At 47.3% G+C, this 20,046-nt stretch overlaps 1 protein-coding gene across 1 annotated transcript; it reads left to right on the top strand.

The window, feature by feature from the left end:
- The first annotated feature begins 1,303 nt into the window (after positions 1–1,303).
- minpp1b (multiple inositol-polyphosphate phosphatase 1b) lies at positions 1,304–17,449 on the top strand. Its single transcript, XM_056297222.1, has 7 exons — positions 1,304–1,942; positions 2,938–3,129; positions 6,103–6,297; positions 8,513–8,610; positions 9,875–10,005; positions 12,652–12,785; positions 14,038–17,449. Exons 1-7 carry the CDS (start codon positions 1,552–1,554, stop codon positions 14,295–14,297), a joined length of 1,401 nt encoding a protein of 466 aa, XP_056153197.1. The 5' UTR covers positions 1,304–1,551; the 3' UTR covers positions 14,298–17,449.
- The last annotated feature ends 2,597 nt before the right edge of the window (positions 17,450–20,046 follow it).

Here is a 20,046-nt window from a genome sequence, read left to right as displayed (position 1 = left end):
TTAGTTACTCTAAGAAACCGAAACGACATTTCATAACACTCGGCTGAATTCTTCCGTAGAATATCCACTAAATCAAATAAAATTGCACTTTTATTTTTCTGAGATTTTGAGTCAGACGCCTTCTTTCCGCCTCATATTTCTGACAATATATCATAACATGTTCTAATGTTTCTTCGGTAACACTTTAGTATGGGGAACGTAGTCACCATTAATTAAGTGCTTATTAGCATGCAAATTAGCAACATATTGGCTCTTAATTGGTCATTATTAAGTACTTATTAATGCCTTATTCTGCATGGCCTTATTATACAACCAGTAAGCCATTAACTATGAGTTTTCCCTCTATAACCTCAGAATAATTGCTTATTAGTAGTACCATCTCAATATGCTTTGCTTAGTATGGCCTTTATAAGGTGGTAGTACCACAAGAAGAGTTATTCTCCCTTACTAACACTTAATGAATATGGTCTGTTCTTACATAACAAAACACAAAACTACAAGTGTTCATAGTGTTACATTACTCTAAATTAAGTTTTGTTACTTAGAATATGTTGCCCATACTAAAGTGACATCTTGATCATTACTAATTCACTAGTAATTAAGTTGTTGTTACTTAGAATATGTTCCCCATACTAAAGTGACATCTTGATCATTACTAATTCACTAGTAATTAAGTTGTTGTTACTTAGAATATGTTCCCCATACTAAAGTGACATCTTGATCATTACTAATTCACTAGTAATTAAGTTTTTGTTACTTAGAATATGTTCCCCATACTAAAGTGACATCTTGATCATTACTAATTCACTAGTAATTAAGTTGTTGTTACTTAGAATATGTTCCCCATACTAAAGTGACATCTTGATCATTACTAATTCACTAGTAATTAAGTTTTTGTTACTTAGAATATGTTCCCCATACTAAAGTGACATCTTGATCATTACTAATTCACTAGTAATTAAGTTTTTGTTACTTAGAATATGTTCCCCATACTAAAGTGACATCTTGATCATTACTAATTCACTAGTAATTACGTTTTTGTTACTTAGAATATGTTCCCCATACTAAAGTGACATCTTGATCATTACTAATTCACTAGTAATTAAGTTTTTGTTACTTATAATAAGTTCCCCATACTAAAGTGACACCTTGATCATTACTAATTCACTAGTAATTAAGTTTTTTTTATGCTCCCCATACTAAAGTGACATCTTGATCATTACTAATTCACTAGTAATTAAGTGTTTTTATGTTCCCCATACTAAAGTGTTACCGTTTCTTCCCGCCCACAGGGGCCCACATCTGCCTGTATGGCGTTTGCCCTACTTTGTAAAGCGTAGCCGCGTAGCCCGGCGCGTCCAAATCTGAGTCTCGATCGAGCGTTTCGGTCGGCCGACGGGATGACGTTTAAAAACGCGCTGACGTCACCAACCCGGAACATCAATACGGGCCGACGCCGGCGGCGCTGTCGACGGGCTTCCGGTCGTTGCACGCGTGCTGACGAAGCTGCCTCAGAACTAAAAAAAGAAAAAAAAAAGATAAATAAATAAAATGACGCCTGCCTTCTCCAAGCACAAGTTCGTGCTGACGACGCTGAGTCTCGCGTTGACTCGCCTGTCGTGCTGCGCTGCCCAGAACCCAAACGTCCCGCCCATCGCCGGCTGCTTCGGAACGAAGGGGCGATACGAAGACGTGAACCCCCGCTTACGGGACGACGTCCTCGCCGTCGACGGGTCGCACCTGAGACCCCCGCCGTCCGGCGGCTGCACCCCCGTCCACCTGACGGCGATCATACGACACGGCACCCGCTACCCGACGGTCAAAAACATCCGGAGAATGCGGCGTCTGTACGACCTGGTGATGGACGAGGCGTCCAACTCCGAGGATTGGCTGGGCGAGATCAAGAGCCACTGGGAGATGTGGTACACCGACAACATGGATGGTGAGTTGTGTGGGGGTACACCCTCGTGGTCCCCGAGTCCCTTGATGTGAAGGAAAAAACCAGTCACCTCATTTTAGGAGATGGTGTGCTTTCACTAGTCACAGATCTGGAGACACACAGCCAATCCTGCAAGTGTGCCTGCCTTCCTTTGTGCCCCCTGTTACGTCACCTGTGGCTTTGGTCAATGCCACCTTCTCGTGGGTGACCTTTAGGGGGTGCTCATCCTGTTTTGACATATTGTGCTTGCCTTGGGGTCTCTCTGTCCCAGACTTCTTACCTCCTCTCGCTGGCCTTGGCTGCACAAGCATCCCCTATCTACATGTAGCAAGTCATATAATTCACATAGTGACATTTAGTTAACCCACCGTCGTTTGATATATATGGTTTATGGTTCCAATAACATTGTAAGTATTACAGTTGCCTCACGTGTTTGGTTTGTCGGTCCGAAATCCTTCCCCGCACGATGACAGTGGTTACCCGTGATCTGAATGACGTTATAACGACATGTTTCTACACTAGTCTGTGGTTTTCTAATTGACAGTGTGGCTGTCTAATGCCCCCCCCACACACACACATACATAAATAAACACATACGTACAAGAACACACGCACACCAATGAAAGTCACTTTATTTTGTCATTGTACAGGTTACTATGAAACTTGTCTTCTGCATGTAACCCGTCCTATTGTATAGGAGCAGTGGGCAGCTGCAGCATCCGGGGACCAACTCCAGTTCTTCTTTCCAAAGTAGAACACTTGTCAAATAGGGCAAGTCTCTCTCTCTCTCTCTCTCTCTCTCTCTCTCTCTCTCTCTCTCTCTCTCTCTCTCTCTCTCTCTCTCTCTCTCTCTCTCTCTCTCTCTCTCTCTCTCTCTCTCTCTCTCTCTCTCTCTCTCTCTCTCTCTCTCTCTCTCTCTCTCTCACACACACACACACATGCGTATATTATATTTTGATTTCCCCTCTCCTCTCCTAACCCCCCCCCCCATTCTCCAGGGAAACTGGTGGAGAAAGGCAGAGACGATCACAGACATTTGGCAGTACGTCTGGCTATGTTGTTTCCGTCTCTGCTGTGTGTGGAGAACCTGAGGAGGCATCGTATCCACTTCCTCACCAGCTCCAAGGAACGCTGCTTAGACAGCTTAGAGGCCTTCCAGCAGGGGCTTCACAAACACTGGGCGGTAAAAGGTAGGGAGGAAAGAAAGGGGAAGGATGGAAGGGAAGGTGGTATTGATTCTTTGTAAACCAATCAATAACTTTCTTAGGTTTAAGTGAAAGTGCCTATTTGAGAATAAATGACTACACTATTTTCAGTTTAATTTTCATTGAAAGGCCCTCACGTGGACCACCTTGATCATTACAAAATCATAGAGATTACTAATTTTGCATCCAACCTCACTAAAACTAACCCTGATGTGCTGAAAGCTCAAATGTCTTCTATGAATCCATGCTGGCATTTTTAGAATGCAAATCAATGAAGCTCATAGGTGTGAACATAGCTGAGTTATTAACATCTTAGTTTCAGCTGAGCTCTCATGTGCAGCTCTATCATGATGTTCATTTCACTACTACTACTACTTTCAACTGCTCCCGTTAGGAGGCGCCGCAGCGGATCATCTGTTTCCGTCGCTTCCTATCCTCTGCATCTTCCTCTGTCACACCAGCCACCTGCATATCCTCTCTCACTACATCCATAAACCTCCTCTTTGGCCTTCCTCTTTTCCTCTTCCCTGGCAGCTCCATAGTCAGCATCCTTCTCCCAGTATACCCAGCATCTCTCCTCCACACATGTCCAAGCCATCTCAATCTTGCCTCTCTTGCTTTGTCTCCAAACTGTCCAACCTGAGCTGTCCCTTTAATATACTCCTTCCTAATCGTGTCCTTCTTCATCACTCCCAGTGAAAATCTTAGCATCTTCAGCTCTGCCACCTCCAGCTCCACCTCCTGTCTTTTCATCAGTGCCACCGTCTCCAAACCATACAACATAGCTGGTCTCACTACCATCTTGTAAATCTTCCCTTTAACTCTTGCTGGTACCCTTCTGTTGCAAATCACTCCTGACACTCTTCTCCACCCACTCCACCCTGCCTGCACTCTCTTCTTCACCTGTCTTCTGCACCCCCTGTTACTTTGGACAGTTGACCCCAAGTATTTAAACTCATACACCTTTGTCACCTCTACTCCTTGCATCCCCACCATTCCACTGTCCTCCCTCTCATTCATGCATATGTATTCTGTCTTGCTGCTACTGACTTTTATTCCTCTTCTCTCCAGTGCATACCTCCACCTCTCCAGGCTCTTCTCAACCTGCACCCTTCTCTCGCTACAAATCACAATGTCATCCGCAAACTTCATAGTCCACGGAGACTCCCGCCTGATCTCATCCGTCAACCTGTCCATCACCACTGCAAACAAGAAAGGGCTCAGAGCCGATCCTTGATGTAATCCCACCTCCACCTTGAACTCATCTGTCACTCCAACCACACATGTCACCACTGTCACGCTGCCCTCATACATATCCTGCACCACTCCTACATACTTCTCTGCCACTCCCAACTTCCTCATACAATACCACACCTCCTCATTCTGCACCGTTGTATGCTTTCTCTAAGTCCACAAAGACACAATGATGTTCATTTTACTAGCTATCGAAATTTCCAATGTGTTATGGCCAATGTCTTAAAAATTATTGAAACTCGACATTTTGAATTCATTGTTTTAGTTGAAAAATCAACGTTGTTTTATATTTCGATAAGTTTAAAGTTAATTGATTTTCACATTCATCCCAGCTGTGAAATCTTATCTTTCCCTCTATTTGATTAAAAAGGTCTTGTAAGACCTTTCACCACTGACATTGTCCTAACCAGTAACTCTGATGGCAGTTATAATTTTGTCTCTTTGCACAAATTTGGCTCTTCTATTAATGACAGCAATTACCATTACAAATTCTTCCAATTCCAGAATAACTACCATTAAAATTCCTCAATTCCTGACCGCTCACAGCTTACTGTATGAAACCCCCAAAGCCACGCGTCACCTTTCACCTTTTTTTGCTGTCCAACGCACCCTTCATTCTTTCAACTGCTTCTCCTGTCCCCTCTGTATTTTTACCAACTGCTGCCCAAATCTCTGACATGACCATTTCAGTACTCATTCATCTGTCAGGAGGTCAATTCCTCCCATAACCTTCAGCTGTTTTTTTTTTATTCCTGAGTTTTTGGGGTGTTCTTGGCGACGCTCCCCTCTAACTGAAGCTACTACCTTTGACTAGACCCACCTAAAACCGGCCCAGACTATCTGGTCACGGAGTAGAAGCAATATGCAAAGAGAACCTTATCTATGCCCGTTTGTCGATGGTTCTTTCTTTCCATTCAGATCTCTTGTGCTTTTTGATGGGAAGCCAACAGTGTTGTGTTTGTCCAGGTACCCGTCTCCCATGCCCTAATGCCCTAATATGAGATGATTTTGACATTCATTTCTTTTGCTGGGCGGCACGGTGGCGCAGTGCTTAGCGCGGTCGCCTCACAGCAAGAAGGTCCTGGCTTTGAGCCCCGGGGTAGTCCAACTTTGGGGGTCGTCCGGGGTCGTGCTCTGTGTGGAGTTTGCATGTTCTCCCCGTGTCTGCGTGGGTTTCCTCCGGGTGCTCCGGTTTCCTCCCACAGTCCAAAGACATGTAGGTCAGTTGACTCGGCCGTACTAAATTGTCCCGAGGTGTGTGTGGGCCCTGTGATGACCTGGCGGCCTGTCCAGGGTGTCTCCCTGCCTGCTGCCCAGTGACTGCTGGGATAAGCTCCAGCATCCCCGTGACCCTGAGAGCAGGGTAAGCGGTTTGGATAATGGATGGATGGATGGGTTTCTGTTGCCCTTCACCCCCCCCCCCCAAAAAAAAGATCCCCGTTTAAAGTGATGATACTAGTGAGAGTAAAAGAAATACACTGACCCACGTGACAGCAGAACCTCATATACACTGCAGGACAGACAATAGTAGTGTATGCATATCACCTATACAAATAGACAGTAGACTATACAGGTCACCTTTTATACAGGCAAGATAGAGCTTTTCCTCGCTCTCACCATCTGTTTCTCTCTCTCTCTCTCTCTCTCTCTCTCTCTCTCTCTCTCTCTCTCTCTCTCTGTCTGTCTGTCCGTCTCTCTCTCCAGGGGTTTCGTATCAATACGACGTGAATAATGAGCTGATGCGTTTCTTTGACCATTGCCGCAGTTTCATTGAGGGGGTGGAGAATAACAAGACAGCGCTGATCGAGGTGGAGAAATTCAAAAGAGGGCAAGAGATGGAGCGAGTCCAGAGGAAGGTGGCCAAAAAACTGAATATTCCTCACAAACGCATCACACCAGGTCGGGAAATATGCGAAAATATGCTGATTGTGTCACACTTTTTATGCATTGTGCAAGTATTAAAGTATTACCCCACTCTTCCCGAGCCGTGCCGGTCTCTGCTCCACCCCCTCTGCCGATCCGGGGAGGGCTGCAGACTACCACATGCCTCCTCTGATACATGTGGAGTCGCCAGCCGCTTCTTTTCACCTGACAGTGAGGAGTTTAGCCAGGGGGACATAGCACGTGGGAGGATCACGCTATTCAAATCAATTCAAATCAAATCAATTTTATTTGTATAGCCCAATATCACAAATTACAAATTTGCCTCAGTGGGCTTAACAGCAACAGCAACATCTTGTCCTTAGACCCTCTCATCGGATAAGGAACAACTCCCTAAAAAAAAACCTTTAACAAGGAGAAAAAATAGGAAGAAACCTCAGGGAGAGCAACAGAGGAAGGCTCTCTCTCCTAAGCTGTTCCCCTTCCCCCCCGAATAGATGCCACGACTGACCAGAGGAGGCGCTAGTGCAACGACCAGGACACGTACCCACATCCGGCTTCCCACCTGCAGACACAGCCAATTGTGTCTGTCGGGACGCCCAACCAAGCCAGAGGCAACACGGGGATTCAAAACCTACAATCCCCATGTTGGAACGCAATGGAACAGGCCGCCACACCACCCGGATGCCCTGAGAGCGTGTACGTTTTAAGTATGGATGGACCGCTCACCCTACTACTGGGCTAGCATAGCGCGTTACCCGTCGAGACATACAGAGACTAGAAACCCTACACTAGACAGAGCTATAGTTCTCTGTCTTCCATGGCGATCATGCTGTCTTTATCTGGCATCTTCTGCCATATACACCAATCAGCCAAAACATTAAAACCACCTGAGCCCACTGCCTTCAGGGGATACCACTGACATGAAGAGGTGTACCTGGTCTGCAACGACGGTTAGGTAGGTGGTACTTGTCACAGTAACATCCGGGTGAATGCCCGGACCCAAGGTTTCACAGCAGAACATTGCCCAGAGCATCACACTGCCTCTGCCGGCTTGCCTTCTTCCCATAGAGCATCCTGGTGACATCTCTTCCCCAGGTAAACGATGCACATGCACCTGGCTGGCCAAATGATGTAAAAGAAAATGTCCTTCATCAGACCAGGCCACCTTCTTCCATTGCTCCATGGTCCAGTTCTGATGCTCACGTGCCCATTGTAGGTGCTTTCGGTGGTGGACAGGGGTCATCATGGACACCCTGACCGGTCTGCGGCTACGCAGCCCCATACCCAGCAAGCTGTGATGCACTGTGTTCTGACACCTGTCTATCATAGCCAGCATCAACTTTGTCAGCAATTTCAGCTACAGTAGCCTTCACTCCCCACATGCATCAATGAGGCTTGGGTGCCCGTGACCCCGTTGCCGATTGTCCTTCCTTGGACCACTTTTGGTATGTACTGACCACTGCATACCAGGAACACCCCACAAGACCTGCCGTTTTGGAGATGCTCTGACCCGGTCATCTAGCTATCACAGATTGGCCCTTGTTAAAGTCGCTCACATCCTTACGCTTGCCCATTTTTCCAGCTTCCAACACATCAACTTCAAGAACTGACTGTTCACTTGCCGCCTGATGTATCCCACCCCCCGACAGGTGCCATTGTAACGAGATAATCAATGTTATTCACTTACCTGTCAGTGGTTTTCATGTTTTAATAATGTTCCATTACATTTTACATGAATATACCTGTGGGCGGCACGATGGCGCAGTGGTTAGTGTGGCCGCCTCACAGCAAGAAGGTCCTGGGTTTGAATCCCAGGGTAGGGCAACCTTGGGGGTCGTCCTAGGTCGTCCTCTGTGTGGAGTTTTCATGTTCTCCCCGTGTCTGCGTGGGTTTCCTCCGGGTGCTCCGGTTTCCTCCCACAGTCCAAAGACATGTAGGTCAGGTGGATCGGCCGTACTAAATTGACCCTAGGTGTGAATGTGTGTGTGGGCGCTGTGATGTGTCTCCCTGCCTGCCCCCAATGACTGCTGGGATAGGCTCCAGCATCCCCCACGACCCTGACAGCAGGATGATTGGTTTGGATAAGGATGGATGGATGAATATACCTATCTCTGCCTCTCTGTACCCTGTCATCTCTCTCTCGCTTTTCCTGTCTCTCTCCTCTCTCTTAGTCACTGTGTCTCGCTCTCTCTCTCTCTAATCCGTTGTATGTGTGGCTCTCCCTCTTCAGATCTGGTCGAGGCGGCATTCTTCCTGTGCTCCTATGAGTTTTCCATCAGGTCCCTCAACTCCCCCTGGTGTCACCTGTTTGATGAGGACGATGCCAAAGTAGGTGTAATGCGAAAGTATGCTTTATCAGGAATTATATAATGTCATCTGAAGTAACAGACTTTAGCGCCTAAGAACAACTTGACATAAAACAACTGGTGGCTTGGAAATGGGAAGCAACACGTTACCAGCCCTTCAAATGAAGGGACTGTGGATATGGGTCGGCTGTTGGACACAGCCTTACAACTGCGTTTTACAGCGCAACCTGAGCATCAGACCCGTTTCAGCAAGTCCAGTTTAACCCAATTAGCAGAACCACATATTTGGAAATCAAGTCTAAAGTGTTAAGTTAAAAGTTTTTACCCAAAATGTCCAACATTATCAACGGTCAGTTGCATTGCCGAGCTACTTCCTGGTTCACTCACAGGAATTAGCTGCCCATACTTACTGTAGGGAGAAGGAACCATCCATAAACTACCCGGCCAGCACAAATGAGATGTGGTAGTTAAGGGAAAATCATGTGCAGGTCCTCCAGGTAGGGTGGCGGTCTATTCCGTTGCCTACCAACACGGGGATCGCCGGTTCGAATCCCCATGTTACCTCCAGCTTGGTCGGGCGTCCCTGCAGACACAATTGGCCGTCTCTGCGGGTGGGAAGCCGGATGTGGGTATGTGTCCTGGTCGCTGCACTAGTGCCCCCTCTGGTCGTTCGGGGCACCTGTTTGGGGGGGAGGGGGAACTGGGGGGAATAGCGTGATCCTCCCACGCGCTACGTCCCCCTGGTGAAACTCCTCACTGTCAGGTGAAAAGAAGCGGCTGGCGACTCCACATGTATCGGAGGAGGCATGTGGTAGTCTGCTGCCCTCCCCGGATCGGCAGAGGGAGCGGAGCAGCGACCGGGATGGCTCGGAAGAGCGGGGTAATTGGCCGGATACAATTGGGGAGAAAAAGGGAGAGAAATTTTAAAAAAAGGGAAAACCATGTGCAGTCTAACCGAGGTACTACGGTTTTTTTTATCATTGTTGTTGTAAAGACAGGTTTAACGATTGTATTCTGTGGCACCATAATATGGCGTTGTAAAGCTTTCTCTAGTAGCAGTCCCATATCCAAAATGTCTAACATTAAGCCAGTGAGTAACTTGATATCATAACTGATACACACAATGGCAAAAACTGAGAAAATAAGACCCAAGTTTTAAAGAAGAAAAAAAAACTATAGTTTTCCTCTAAAGCGGTATTGTGGAAAGTGTTCTAGTTTCAGAGTGGCTGAGGCTGGAAGCGAGGCCATGGCTGTGATATTTTCTCTTCTCCCCCTCCCCTGTTTAGGTCTTGGAGTACAAGAGTGATCTGAAGCAGTACTGGAAGCGGGGTCACGGGCACAGCATCAACAGCAAATCCAGCTGCTCTCTTTTCCACGACCTCTTCGCCAGACTGGAGCTGGCTGTGCAGCAGAGCAGGTCAGGTCCTCTTTGCGTTCTCTTCATCCATCACGCACTTTCTCTTCTGTAGCTTCCTCTCCTTTCCCCCTCCATTGGCTCCCTTTAGGGAAAATCAGATCCCAGCGGGATAATAGTTCCCGTCCCCTCGGTTGCCCTTTTTCCATCTCTGGCTTTTCGCCGTCTCACTCCTTTTTTTCTGTGTGTGTTTCTAAAGCTCCCACGCATTCTCTCTGCACCTCTCTTCCTCCACCATAGTAAAACATGTTTATGCCAAGTTTATTTATTTATTTATTTATTGCTAAGAAGATATGTTCTGTTAAGTTGCTGAAGACCATTCTGCCATTGGCAATTCTAGTCTTCACGGAAGAATGACAGATGGGTTCAAGGTGGAGGTGGGATTACATCAAGAATCGGCTCTGAGCCCGTTCTTGTTTGCTATGGTGATGGACAGGTTGACAGACAAGATCAGGCTGGAGCCTCCATGGACTATGATGTTTGTGGACAACATTGTGATCTGTAGCGAGAGTAGGGTGCAGGTTGAGGAGAGCCTGGGGAGGTGGAGGTATGCACTGGAGAGAAGAGTGGAATGGTGAGGATGCAAGGAGTAGAGGTGATGAAGGTGGACGAGTTTAAATACTTGGGGTCAACTGTCCAAAGTAACAGGGAGTGTAGGAGAGGTGAAGAAGAGAGTGCAGGCAGGGTGGAGTGGGTGGAGAAGAGTGTCAGGAGTGATTTGCGACAGAAGGGTACCAGCAAGAGTTAAAGGGAAGGTTTACAAGATGGTTGTGAGACCAGCTATGTTACATGGTTTGCAGACAGTGGCACTGATGAAAAGACAGGAGGTGGAGCTGGAGGTGGCAGAGTTGAAGATGCTAAGATTTTCATTGGGAGTGATGAAGAAGGACATGATTAGGAACGAGTACGGTTGGACGTTTTGGAGACAAAGCGAGATTGAGATGGTTTGGACATGTGTGGAGGAGAGGTGCTGGGTATATTGGGAGAAGAATGCTGAATGTGGAGCTGCCAGGGAAGAGGAAAAGAGGAAGGCCAAAGAGGAGGTTTATGGATGTGGTGAGGGAGGACATGAATTCCAAACTATTCCTTGAATACTACTCCTACTCATCATCATCATCGGCAGTCACTCAGGGTTGAGTATGACTGTCCTTGGAGGACACCTGTGCGTGACATCTTTTTACGTGGAGAGGTTGATGCACCTGCAGCCACCACATGGTCCTTGGCAGGGGGTGGCCAGAGTCCAATGGCATGGAGAACCAAGAAAATTGGAGACCACCCTCTGCTGCAGCCTTCATCCGCCTTCACTGGCATTGTGACCTGAAGACATCTTCCACCAGTTCTGCCGTTGAGGTCTTTGTGGGATCACACTTCGTCTGGAACCTCCCCCTTGACCTATCCACCGTGGGTGACCCTACCAGGATCCATGCTCCAGACAGCATAGCTCTTGGGATCATTAGTAGTATATGCAAGCTTCTCCACCATGACAAGGTGGTGATCCAGGAGAATACTACATTACATTATAGTCATTTAGCCAATGGTTTTATCCAAAGCGACTTACAATATGTGCATTTAAAGTAAGAAATCAGGAGAACTACTAGTCGTCAGAAGTCATAAGTGCATCTAAAACAAGCATCTAAGAGCAAAACCAGTGCTAAAGTAAAAGTGCAAGAAAGAGGTTTTTTTTTTATTTTTATGAGTGAATACAATAAGTGCTAAGAACAAGTAACAGGGTAGTAGTTCTTGAAGAGGTGAGTTTTCAACCTGCGCCGAAAGATGCTGTCCTGACATCAGTGGGGGGTTCATTCCACCACTGTGGGGCCAGGACAGAAAAGAGCCTTGACCGGGTCGATCGAGAGCAGGGGCCTCTGAGTGACTGGGCTACCAGGCGTCCCGAGGCAGCAGAGCGAAGTGGTCGGGCGGGGGTGTAGGGCTTGACCATGGCTTGGAGATAGGAAGGCGCTGTTCCTTTCACAGCCTTGTAGGCTAGCACCAGAGTCTTAGGGGGGGTGAGGGGGGTGAAGAGAGGGAAAGAGAGTACAACATGAAATAGTGGTCAGAGAGCTGGAGGGGAGTAACAGAGAGTTTGGAAATAGGACAGTGTCTCGTAATGATAAGGTCCAGCTGGTTGCCGGCCTTGTGGGTAGGAGGAGAGGGTGAGAGGTGAAGGTCAAAGGAGGAGAGGAAAGAGAGAAGAGGATCTAGCTTGTTTGTGTGGATGTTGAAGTCACCGAGAACGGATAAGTGCAGAGTCGTCAACAGGGAAGTGCGAGAGAAGTGTGTCAAGCTCCTCCAGAAACTCACCAAGGGGGCCTGGTGGGCGGTACACAAACCACGATGGTGAGTTTGACTGGATAAGAGACAGTAACAGTGGGAAATTCAAAAGAGGGCGGAGAAAATTGTGGGATGGAAACAAGAGAGTATTTCCATTTCAGGGAGATTAGCAGACCAGTGCCACCACCCCGCCTCCCAGCTCTGGGAGTGTGAGAAAAAGAGTACACATCAGACAGAGCTGCGGGTGTGGTAGTGTTTTCTGGCATGATCCAGGTCTCAGTTAGAGCAAGAAAGTTGAAAGACTACTGCTACTACTACAGTTGACCTGGCATGTCCGTCTTCTATTTTCTGCTTTCACTGTCTTCCTCTCCATTGCAGGTTAGGCCAAGAGATCCCTGAGGCAGCAACAATCCAGGTGGGTCATGCTGAGACCCTTCTCCCCCTCCTTTCCCTCCTGGGCTTTTACAAGGACCAGACCCCTCCCACCTCGGAAAACTACTCCAAACAGCATGGTACAGTATGGTGTAGTATGATATGGTGTTGTACAGTATTGTATGGAGAAGTATGATGTGGTGTGGTGTGTTGTATGGTATGATATGTTGTGTTATGGTATGGTATGATATCGTACGATGTAGTATGATGTGGAATGGTATGGTGTGGTATTTGTGTTGCTTGGTGTGGTGTGGGTCAAAGATATTTTACTCCCTGATTAATAAAAAAAATCTGATTTGATGATCAATCAAAGTATATGAGCAATGAGGTCTTGAAAAAATATTTATTGATACATGTACGCATGGAGAGAAAGCACAAGAAACGTTCTTAAGGAGGGGGGTCTTAGAGGTTACTTAGGGGTAAAGGCCTCAAGAAGTATGTTACTGAAAGGTGTGGAAAAATAATACATTGCATGGACAAAAGTATGTGGACACCCAAACATCCCACCCGTATGTTCTTGTTGAATATCTCATTCCAAAGCCTTAGGCAATAATATGGAGTTGCCCACCCCCCCCCTTTGCTGCTCTATCAGCCTCCACTCTTCTGGCAAGGCTTTCTACTAGATTGAGGAACATGGCTGTGGGGATTCGCTCCCATTCAGCCACAAGAGCATTAGTGAGGTCGAGCACTGATGTTGGGGAGAAGGCCTGGCTCACAGTCGGTGTTCCGGTTCATCTCCAGGATGCTGGATGGAGTTGAGGTTATGTCATTGTCCTGCTGAAACAGGAAAGGGCCTTCCCCAAACTGTTGCCACAGAGTTGGAAGCACACAATTCTCTAGAATGTCATTGTATGCTGTAGCATTAAGATTTCCCTTCACTGGAACTGGAACTAAGGGACCTAGCCCAAACCATGAAAAACAGCACCAGACCATTATTCCTCCTCCACCAAACTTTACAGTTGTGACTATGCATTCGGGCGGGTAGTGTTGCCCTGGCATCCTCCAAACCCAGATTGGTCTGTCAGACTGCCAGATAGTGAAGCGTGATTCATCACGCGTTTCCACTGCTCTAGAGTCCAATGGCGGTGCGCTTTACACCACTGCTTTTATGCATCCGTTTGCAATAGGTGGGGCTCAAGTAGTCAAACCCACTAATTAGAAGGGGTGTCCACATACGCTTGGCTGTGTAGTGTACATGCATATGCAGTATAGAACAGGGTGTAATATTTATCGGACACTCCCAGAAAGGTGAACCATGTTGAAAAATAAAATGGTGGCGTCTGGAGGAAGACTGTTGCAATGTAAAGCGCAAGTAAATTTATGCCTCTGCAGGTAGAAGTTTCCAGACCAGCAAAGTCGTCCCATACGCCGCTAACATGCTCTTCGTCCTGTACGACTGCCACCCAGAGCCCAGGCTGCAGTTTCTCCTCAACGAGTCGCCGGTTCAGTTTCCCGGGATGGAGGAGGACGCTCCACTCTACCAGGATGTCCGTCAGAGGTACAGGCACCTGTTGGAAGGCTGCGATTTCAAGAAGGAGTGTGAAGTTAAGCCCAGGGAGAGACACAGCCATGATCGAAACTCTGAGCTCTGAACCCCCTCGGGTCCTAGAACAACGGTGGACGAGTAACATCTCAGATATTCTGATGGACCTCCTTTTTAAAAGGTGGTATTTTGGTTTGTTTTTGTTTTCCTCATATCTACCACTGGGTCCAGTTTGAGATTTTTTTTTTTTGAAGAATAGAGTTACGTATTTATGATTGATTGGTTCTTAATTTATTCTTTTATCCTATTTGACTGTTCAGTTTTAATGTGTCCCTGGAGAATTCCTGTTTGTTTGTGTTCTTATTGTCAATAGTAATGACAGATGAGAGGGGAAGGAGGGATGACATGAGATACATCCAGACAAACTGAACGCCATTTTTACATGTGGGATATCTCCAGCACATGGCAGCTGCCTCAGTTTACCCTCCTGGGTCCTTTAGGTGGGCGGGATTGTGGGGGCTCTGTCATTATGGCTGAGATGATGTCTCCCTCATTAACCATAATCAATATTGTTTGAGAACTAGGGATGCACCCATACAATGCTGGTGCCGGATATCCGGGTGATACCAGACTAAAATGGGTTATTGGTATGGGAGATTTTACCAAAGACTAAAATCTGACGCCAAAGCCATGAGGAACATGTCACATTTAAAGTAAAACATGTCTTGTTTTACAGCATTTTTGGCACATACTAGAAGCCTGTGTTTGTATCTTCTTCTTTCGGCTTATTCCCTGTTTCGCAGGGGTCGCCACAGCGGATTTTACAGTTTCAATTGATACCGTGTGAGGGCACAGCACCAGTGGCGGCCGTTGGTAACCTGGGCTTTGACCGATCCGGTTTGGAGCCTTGACGAGCCGGTATGGTCTTGTCAATCCACATACAGATTTGGCAAAATTTTTACGTCGGCTTCCCTTCCAGACACAACCACTAACCCTACGGATGGGGGGCACAGGTAAAGCGCTGGATGCTGTCCAAGTATTCATGGACTTGCACCCATGCCTGTCACCTGAAAAAAAGCCTTCAAAAAAAGGAAAAAGCCTTTCTCTTTTTTTTGGAAGCCTGTATTTCTATAATGTTGGGGGGAAAAATTGATTCTATCAGATTCAAATGGCTTTATTGGCATGACGTAACGATGTACATGTTGCCAGTTCTATCTCAGTTACTTTGCCAGCTGACCCAAAACTAATGGCCTACGCTGCTCAACAAACGTAATGGATCGGGGGCGTCCGGGTACCGTAGCGGTCTATTCCATTGCCTACCAACACCGGGACCCCGTGTTACCTCCGGCTTGGTCGGGCGTCCCTACAGACACAATTGGCTGTGTCTGCGGGTGGGAAGCCGGATGTGGTTATGTGTCCTGGTTGCTGCACTAGCGCCTCCTCTGGTCAGTCGGGGCACCTGTTTGGGGGGGGGGGTAGCGTGATCCTCCTACGCGCTACGTCCCCCTGGTGAAACTCCTCACTGTCAGGTGAAAAGAAGCGGCTGGCGACTCCACGTGTATCGGAGGAGACGTGGTAGTCTGCAGCCCTCCCCGGATCATGAGAGGGGGTGGGACGTGTGGGGTAATTGGCCGGATACAACTTGGCAGAAAAAGGGGGGAAAAAAGAAAAGTAATGGATCGGATCGGTGCTCTGTACGTGACGATACTTAGAGTTATACTCGGAATCAGTATGGGCAATGAAACATAATAATAATAATAATAAATCAAACTCATATAGCACTCTTCTAATGCTCAAAGTCGCTTTGCATATGATATTGATGCATCCCTGGTTAGCTCTGTGCTGTCACTCTGTCTTACAACAGGTCATGTTTGGAAAGTTCCGGTTTTATTGTCAAGCTTTATAGAAGGTGCAGGGAATAACCTTATATCAGCTGACTGAGGGAGAGGAGTTTTGCACTGCAAGACGAACACTGATTTCTACTAACGTCAGAAAGAACTGGTTGCAGGATGGTGGTGGTGGGGGTTGTTAAGGTGGCTTTGTGGTTAGCTCTGCTGCCTCACGTTGGTCCCTGGTTCTGTCTCAGGTCACCTGTGTGGACTTTGTATATTGTCGATACATTTGCATGGGTTTCTTCCCAGTCCCAGTTACATCCATGATGTGAGCCAGATCCCTGTAACTCTGAACTGGACCAAGGTGTTCTAGAACATGTTTAGTTTGCTGTCGTATAACCAATAAAGGGTGGAACACTTGGCTGCCACTGCAGTTGGTGCTAAAAAAAATTGGGGGGAGGGGGGCGCAATTTACCTTGGCGCAGCACACCTGACAGCTGCTTTAATGTTCACACAGTTATGAAGGACAATGTAGCCTATAGATTTTATCAGGGTTGGTAGACGGTGGATGATTGACAGTCGAGACGAGGCGTCGTGGTGGGTGTGAACATGATTGACAGCCACGAGAATTATCCAATCACATTAGATCCAAAAAACATTAAACCGATACCAATTCACTGCCAGTAAAAGTGGGGGTGTCTGGGGCACCCAGAACTGCGCCCCCATGGAAAATCTGAAGAAACCAATCAGACAGCAGCCTCAGGTCACCTGCTCACCACAAGTTTGAGGGCTTACATGAGGTATGGTTTGGCCGGCGCCCCTCACCCAGGAAGCATATGTATTCAGACAGGAACCAACCAAACACCATTTGAACCCATATTTAATGGCTGCTGACAGGCGCTCAGACTGAAAAACACTTTTATTTCATAATTAATTTGCATTATACAGCTAAATTATATTTAAGATGTTTAAGTAGATGTCCATCTCTTGATGTTTGAAGGGGGCAGCACCCCAGCGCCCTGTACTGGCCAGCCGCCACTGAATAGCACTGCGGGGTCGATAAGGGGATGGGAGACTAGTGTACATCTGTACCTGTGCCTTGGTAGTCTTGAACTGCCTACTGCGATGGATGCCTTTGGTTAGTTTATGGAAGTTCTATGATTTTCTTTTCTTCGCTTGGTTGATGCTTCGACATACATGGGTTGTTCCGCGGTTTCTTTGAGAGACGGGACCTTCGTTTTGAGCAGTAATAAATCGAGGGCCGTCAACGGTGATCTAAACGTAACGCTTCCTACAGTGTTCTTGTGCTTTTCATGTCCTGCTTGACTGCTGCAGTGTGGTGACTACTGAGGATTTGATTGAGAAAGATTATCGCCAAATGGTTTTTTTTTTTTTTTTACTGAAAGCTTTAATAAACATTTTCCAAAGAGCATAGTTCCTCGACGATTATTGTTCATTACAGTCATTTTGCCGACGCTTTCATCCAAAGCGACCTATACAATAAGTGCATGTAACGTAGGAAATCAGGAGAACTACTAGTCATCAGAGGTCATGAGTGCATCTTCTAAGTGACGGGGCAACCAGGCGTCCCGAGGCCGCAGAGCGAAAGTGGTCGGGAGGGGGGGGGGTGTTGGGCTTGACCATGGCCTGGAGATAGGAAGGAGCTGTTCCTTTCACTGGCCTGCTGCAGGACAAGCTCTCTGAACTGCACGTGCCAGATTCCACCTGCAGGTGGATCACCAACGTCGTATCTGACAGGAAGCAGCACGTGAAGCTGAGGAAACACGACTCGGACCCCAAGTTCCTCGCTTCCCCTCAAGGTGGCGTTCTTTCCCCTCTGCTCTTTTCCAGTCAGTCAAATTCCTCACGTTTGCAGACGACACCACCCTCATTAGGCGTATCCCCGGTGAGGATCAGCCCGCCTACAGGTGAGAGATTGACCATCTGGTGTCCTGGTGCGACCAGAAAAACTTGGAGCGCAACACTATAAGACAGCGGAGATGATTATATACTTCAGAAAGAACACACCCCCACCCGCCCCCATCACCCCGTGTGGCTCCCCAGTCAACACGCTGGATTCTTTCTGCTTCGTGGGCACCATCATCACCCAAGCCCTCAACTGGGAGCTGAGCTCCCTCGCCAAGAATGCACGGCAGAGGTTTTCCTTCCTGCGGCAGCTGAAGAAGTTCAACCGGCCAAAGCCAATGATGGCGCACTTTTACACCACCATCATTGAGTCCATCCTCACCTCCTCCATCCCTATTTGGTACGCTGCCGCCGCTGCCAAGAACAAGGCTAGACCGCAACCTGCCAGCCCTCCAGGACCTCTACACCTCAAGGACACTGAGGCAAGCAAGAAAGATTACGGTCAACCCTTCCCACCTAGGCCATGGTCTCTTCAAAATACTTCCCTCCGGCAAGAGGTTACGGTCAATAAGAACCAGAACCACGTGCCACGAGGACAGCTTTTTCCCCACAGCACTAGGCCTTTCCAACAAGCCCCCAGACACCCACAGATACTGACACCGACCCCACCCACCCCCAGCCCGTTTGATCCTCTCTCCCCACCACGAAATGAAATCCACCTACATACACGCATACACACAGTGCAATATATCTATCTGCCCTACCATGCCCTCTGTATATGGACACTTTGCATAAGCCCACACTGCCCCGTAAATAACTCTCATTCTACAACTTCTCATTCTGTACAATGCGCCAACATACCGGGTCAAATTCCTTGTACGTTCTTGAACTTAATGGGAATCGACATGATTCTGATTCCTATTCTGATACTAAGAAATATTTTGATTCACGCCACCTCACAATACGGTCAGCATGAATCAAACGGACGAAGCTCAAATGAACTCGGGTTTTCTTGCGCATCAGATCAGCACGGGCAAAATAATATCTGTTTTAAGCATCATCCCTTTTTTGGGGGGGGGGATAAAATCCCACCCTGTAAAATTCTTGTCATAGACAGTGGAAAAAATAAAGGGTTATTTGTTTTGTGGGCTTGTATATTTTTGTACTGCATACTTTTGTTGATGACATTTTATATTCCACAGAGAGAGGACAATGAAGACGGCCTCCCCTCTGCACCCTGGGTGGACAGGAAGTCTTGTCTGCAGGTCCGTGTCAGCGGGTCTGAGCAGATGATGGAAGCGATGGAGGAGCATATCAAGGAGCTCTCATCTACAGACCCGTCTGGGAGGCTGGGGCGGTCTGCTGTTCTCTCTATGGACTGCATGAAGGATGGAAGTCCGGCAGATAAGAACCACACAGATGAAAATGTGACTGAGCTGTTTCAGCTCCTCGTGTCCAATTTACCGCTGTCATCCGTCCAGACTGTGGAGAACCTCTTAAATGAAGCCATCCAACCTTGGCTGTCCCCTCTGAGAGACTCATTCCTAATCCTGTCCTTCATCACGCCGAATGAAAAGCTTAGCATCTTCAGCTCTGCCACATGTCCTCCCTCACCACATCCATAAACCTCCTCTTTGGCCTTCCTCTTCTCCTCTTCCCTGGCAGCTCCATATTCAGCATCCTTCTCCCAATATACCCAGCATCTCTCCTCCACACATGTCCAAACCATCTCCATCTTGCCTCTCTTGCTTTGTCTCCACACCGTCCAACCTGAGTGGTCCCTCTAATATACTCGTTCCTAATCCTGTCCTTCTTCGTCACTCCCAATGAAAATCTTATCATCTTCATCTCTGCCACCTCCAGCTCCTCCTCCTGTCTCTTCATCAGTGCCACCGTCTCCAGACCATACAACATAGCTGGTCTCACAACCATCTTGTAAACCTTCCCTTTAACTCTTGCTGGTACCCAGGAGAGTTTTAGGAAGATTTCTCACAACAAAAGAAAGGAGCAAAAAAAAAAAGAAGATAAACAGCGAAGACACATGAGAACGTGAAACAGACCGGTTGAGTTAATAAAACGAAAGGGTTTTTTACTTTTACAGCACATCTCAAACACAAAAGCAATTCACAGTGCTCTTACATGAGACACAGAAACACATCA

The sequence above is a fragment of the Lampris incognitus genome, chromosome 17, assembly GCF_029633865.1.
Source record: "Lampris incognitus isolate fLamInc1 chromosome 17, fLamInc1.hap2, whole genome shotgun sequence".
NCBI lineage: Eukaryota > Metazoa > Chordata > Actinopteri > Lampriformes > Lampridae > Lampris > Lampris incognitus.
The sequence above is the reverse complement of the archived record's forward strand: the minus strand, read 5'-3'. Positions and strand labels throughout refer to the sequence as shown.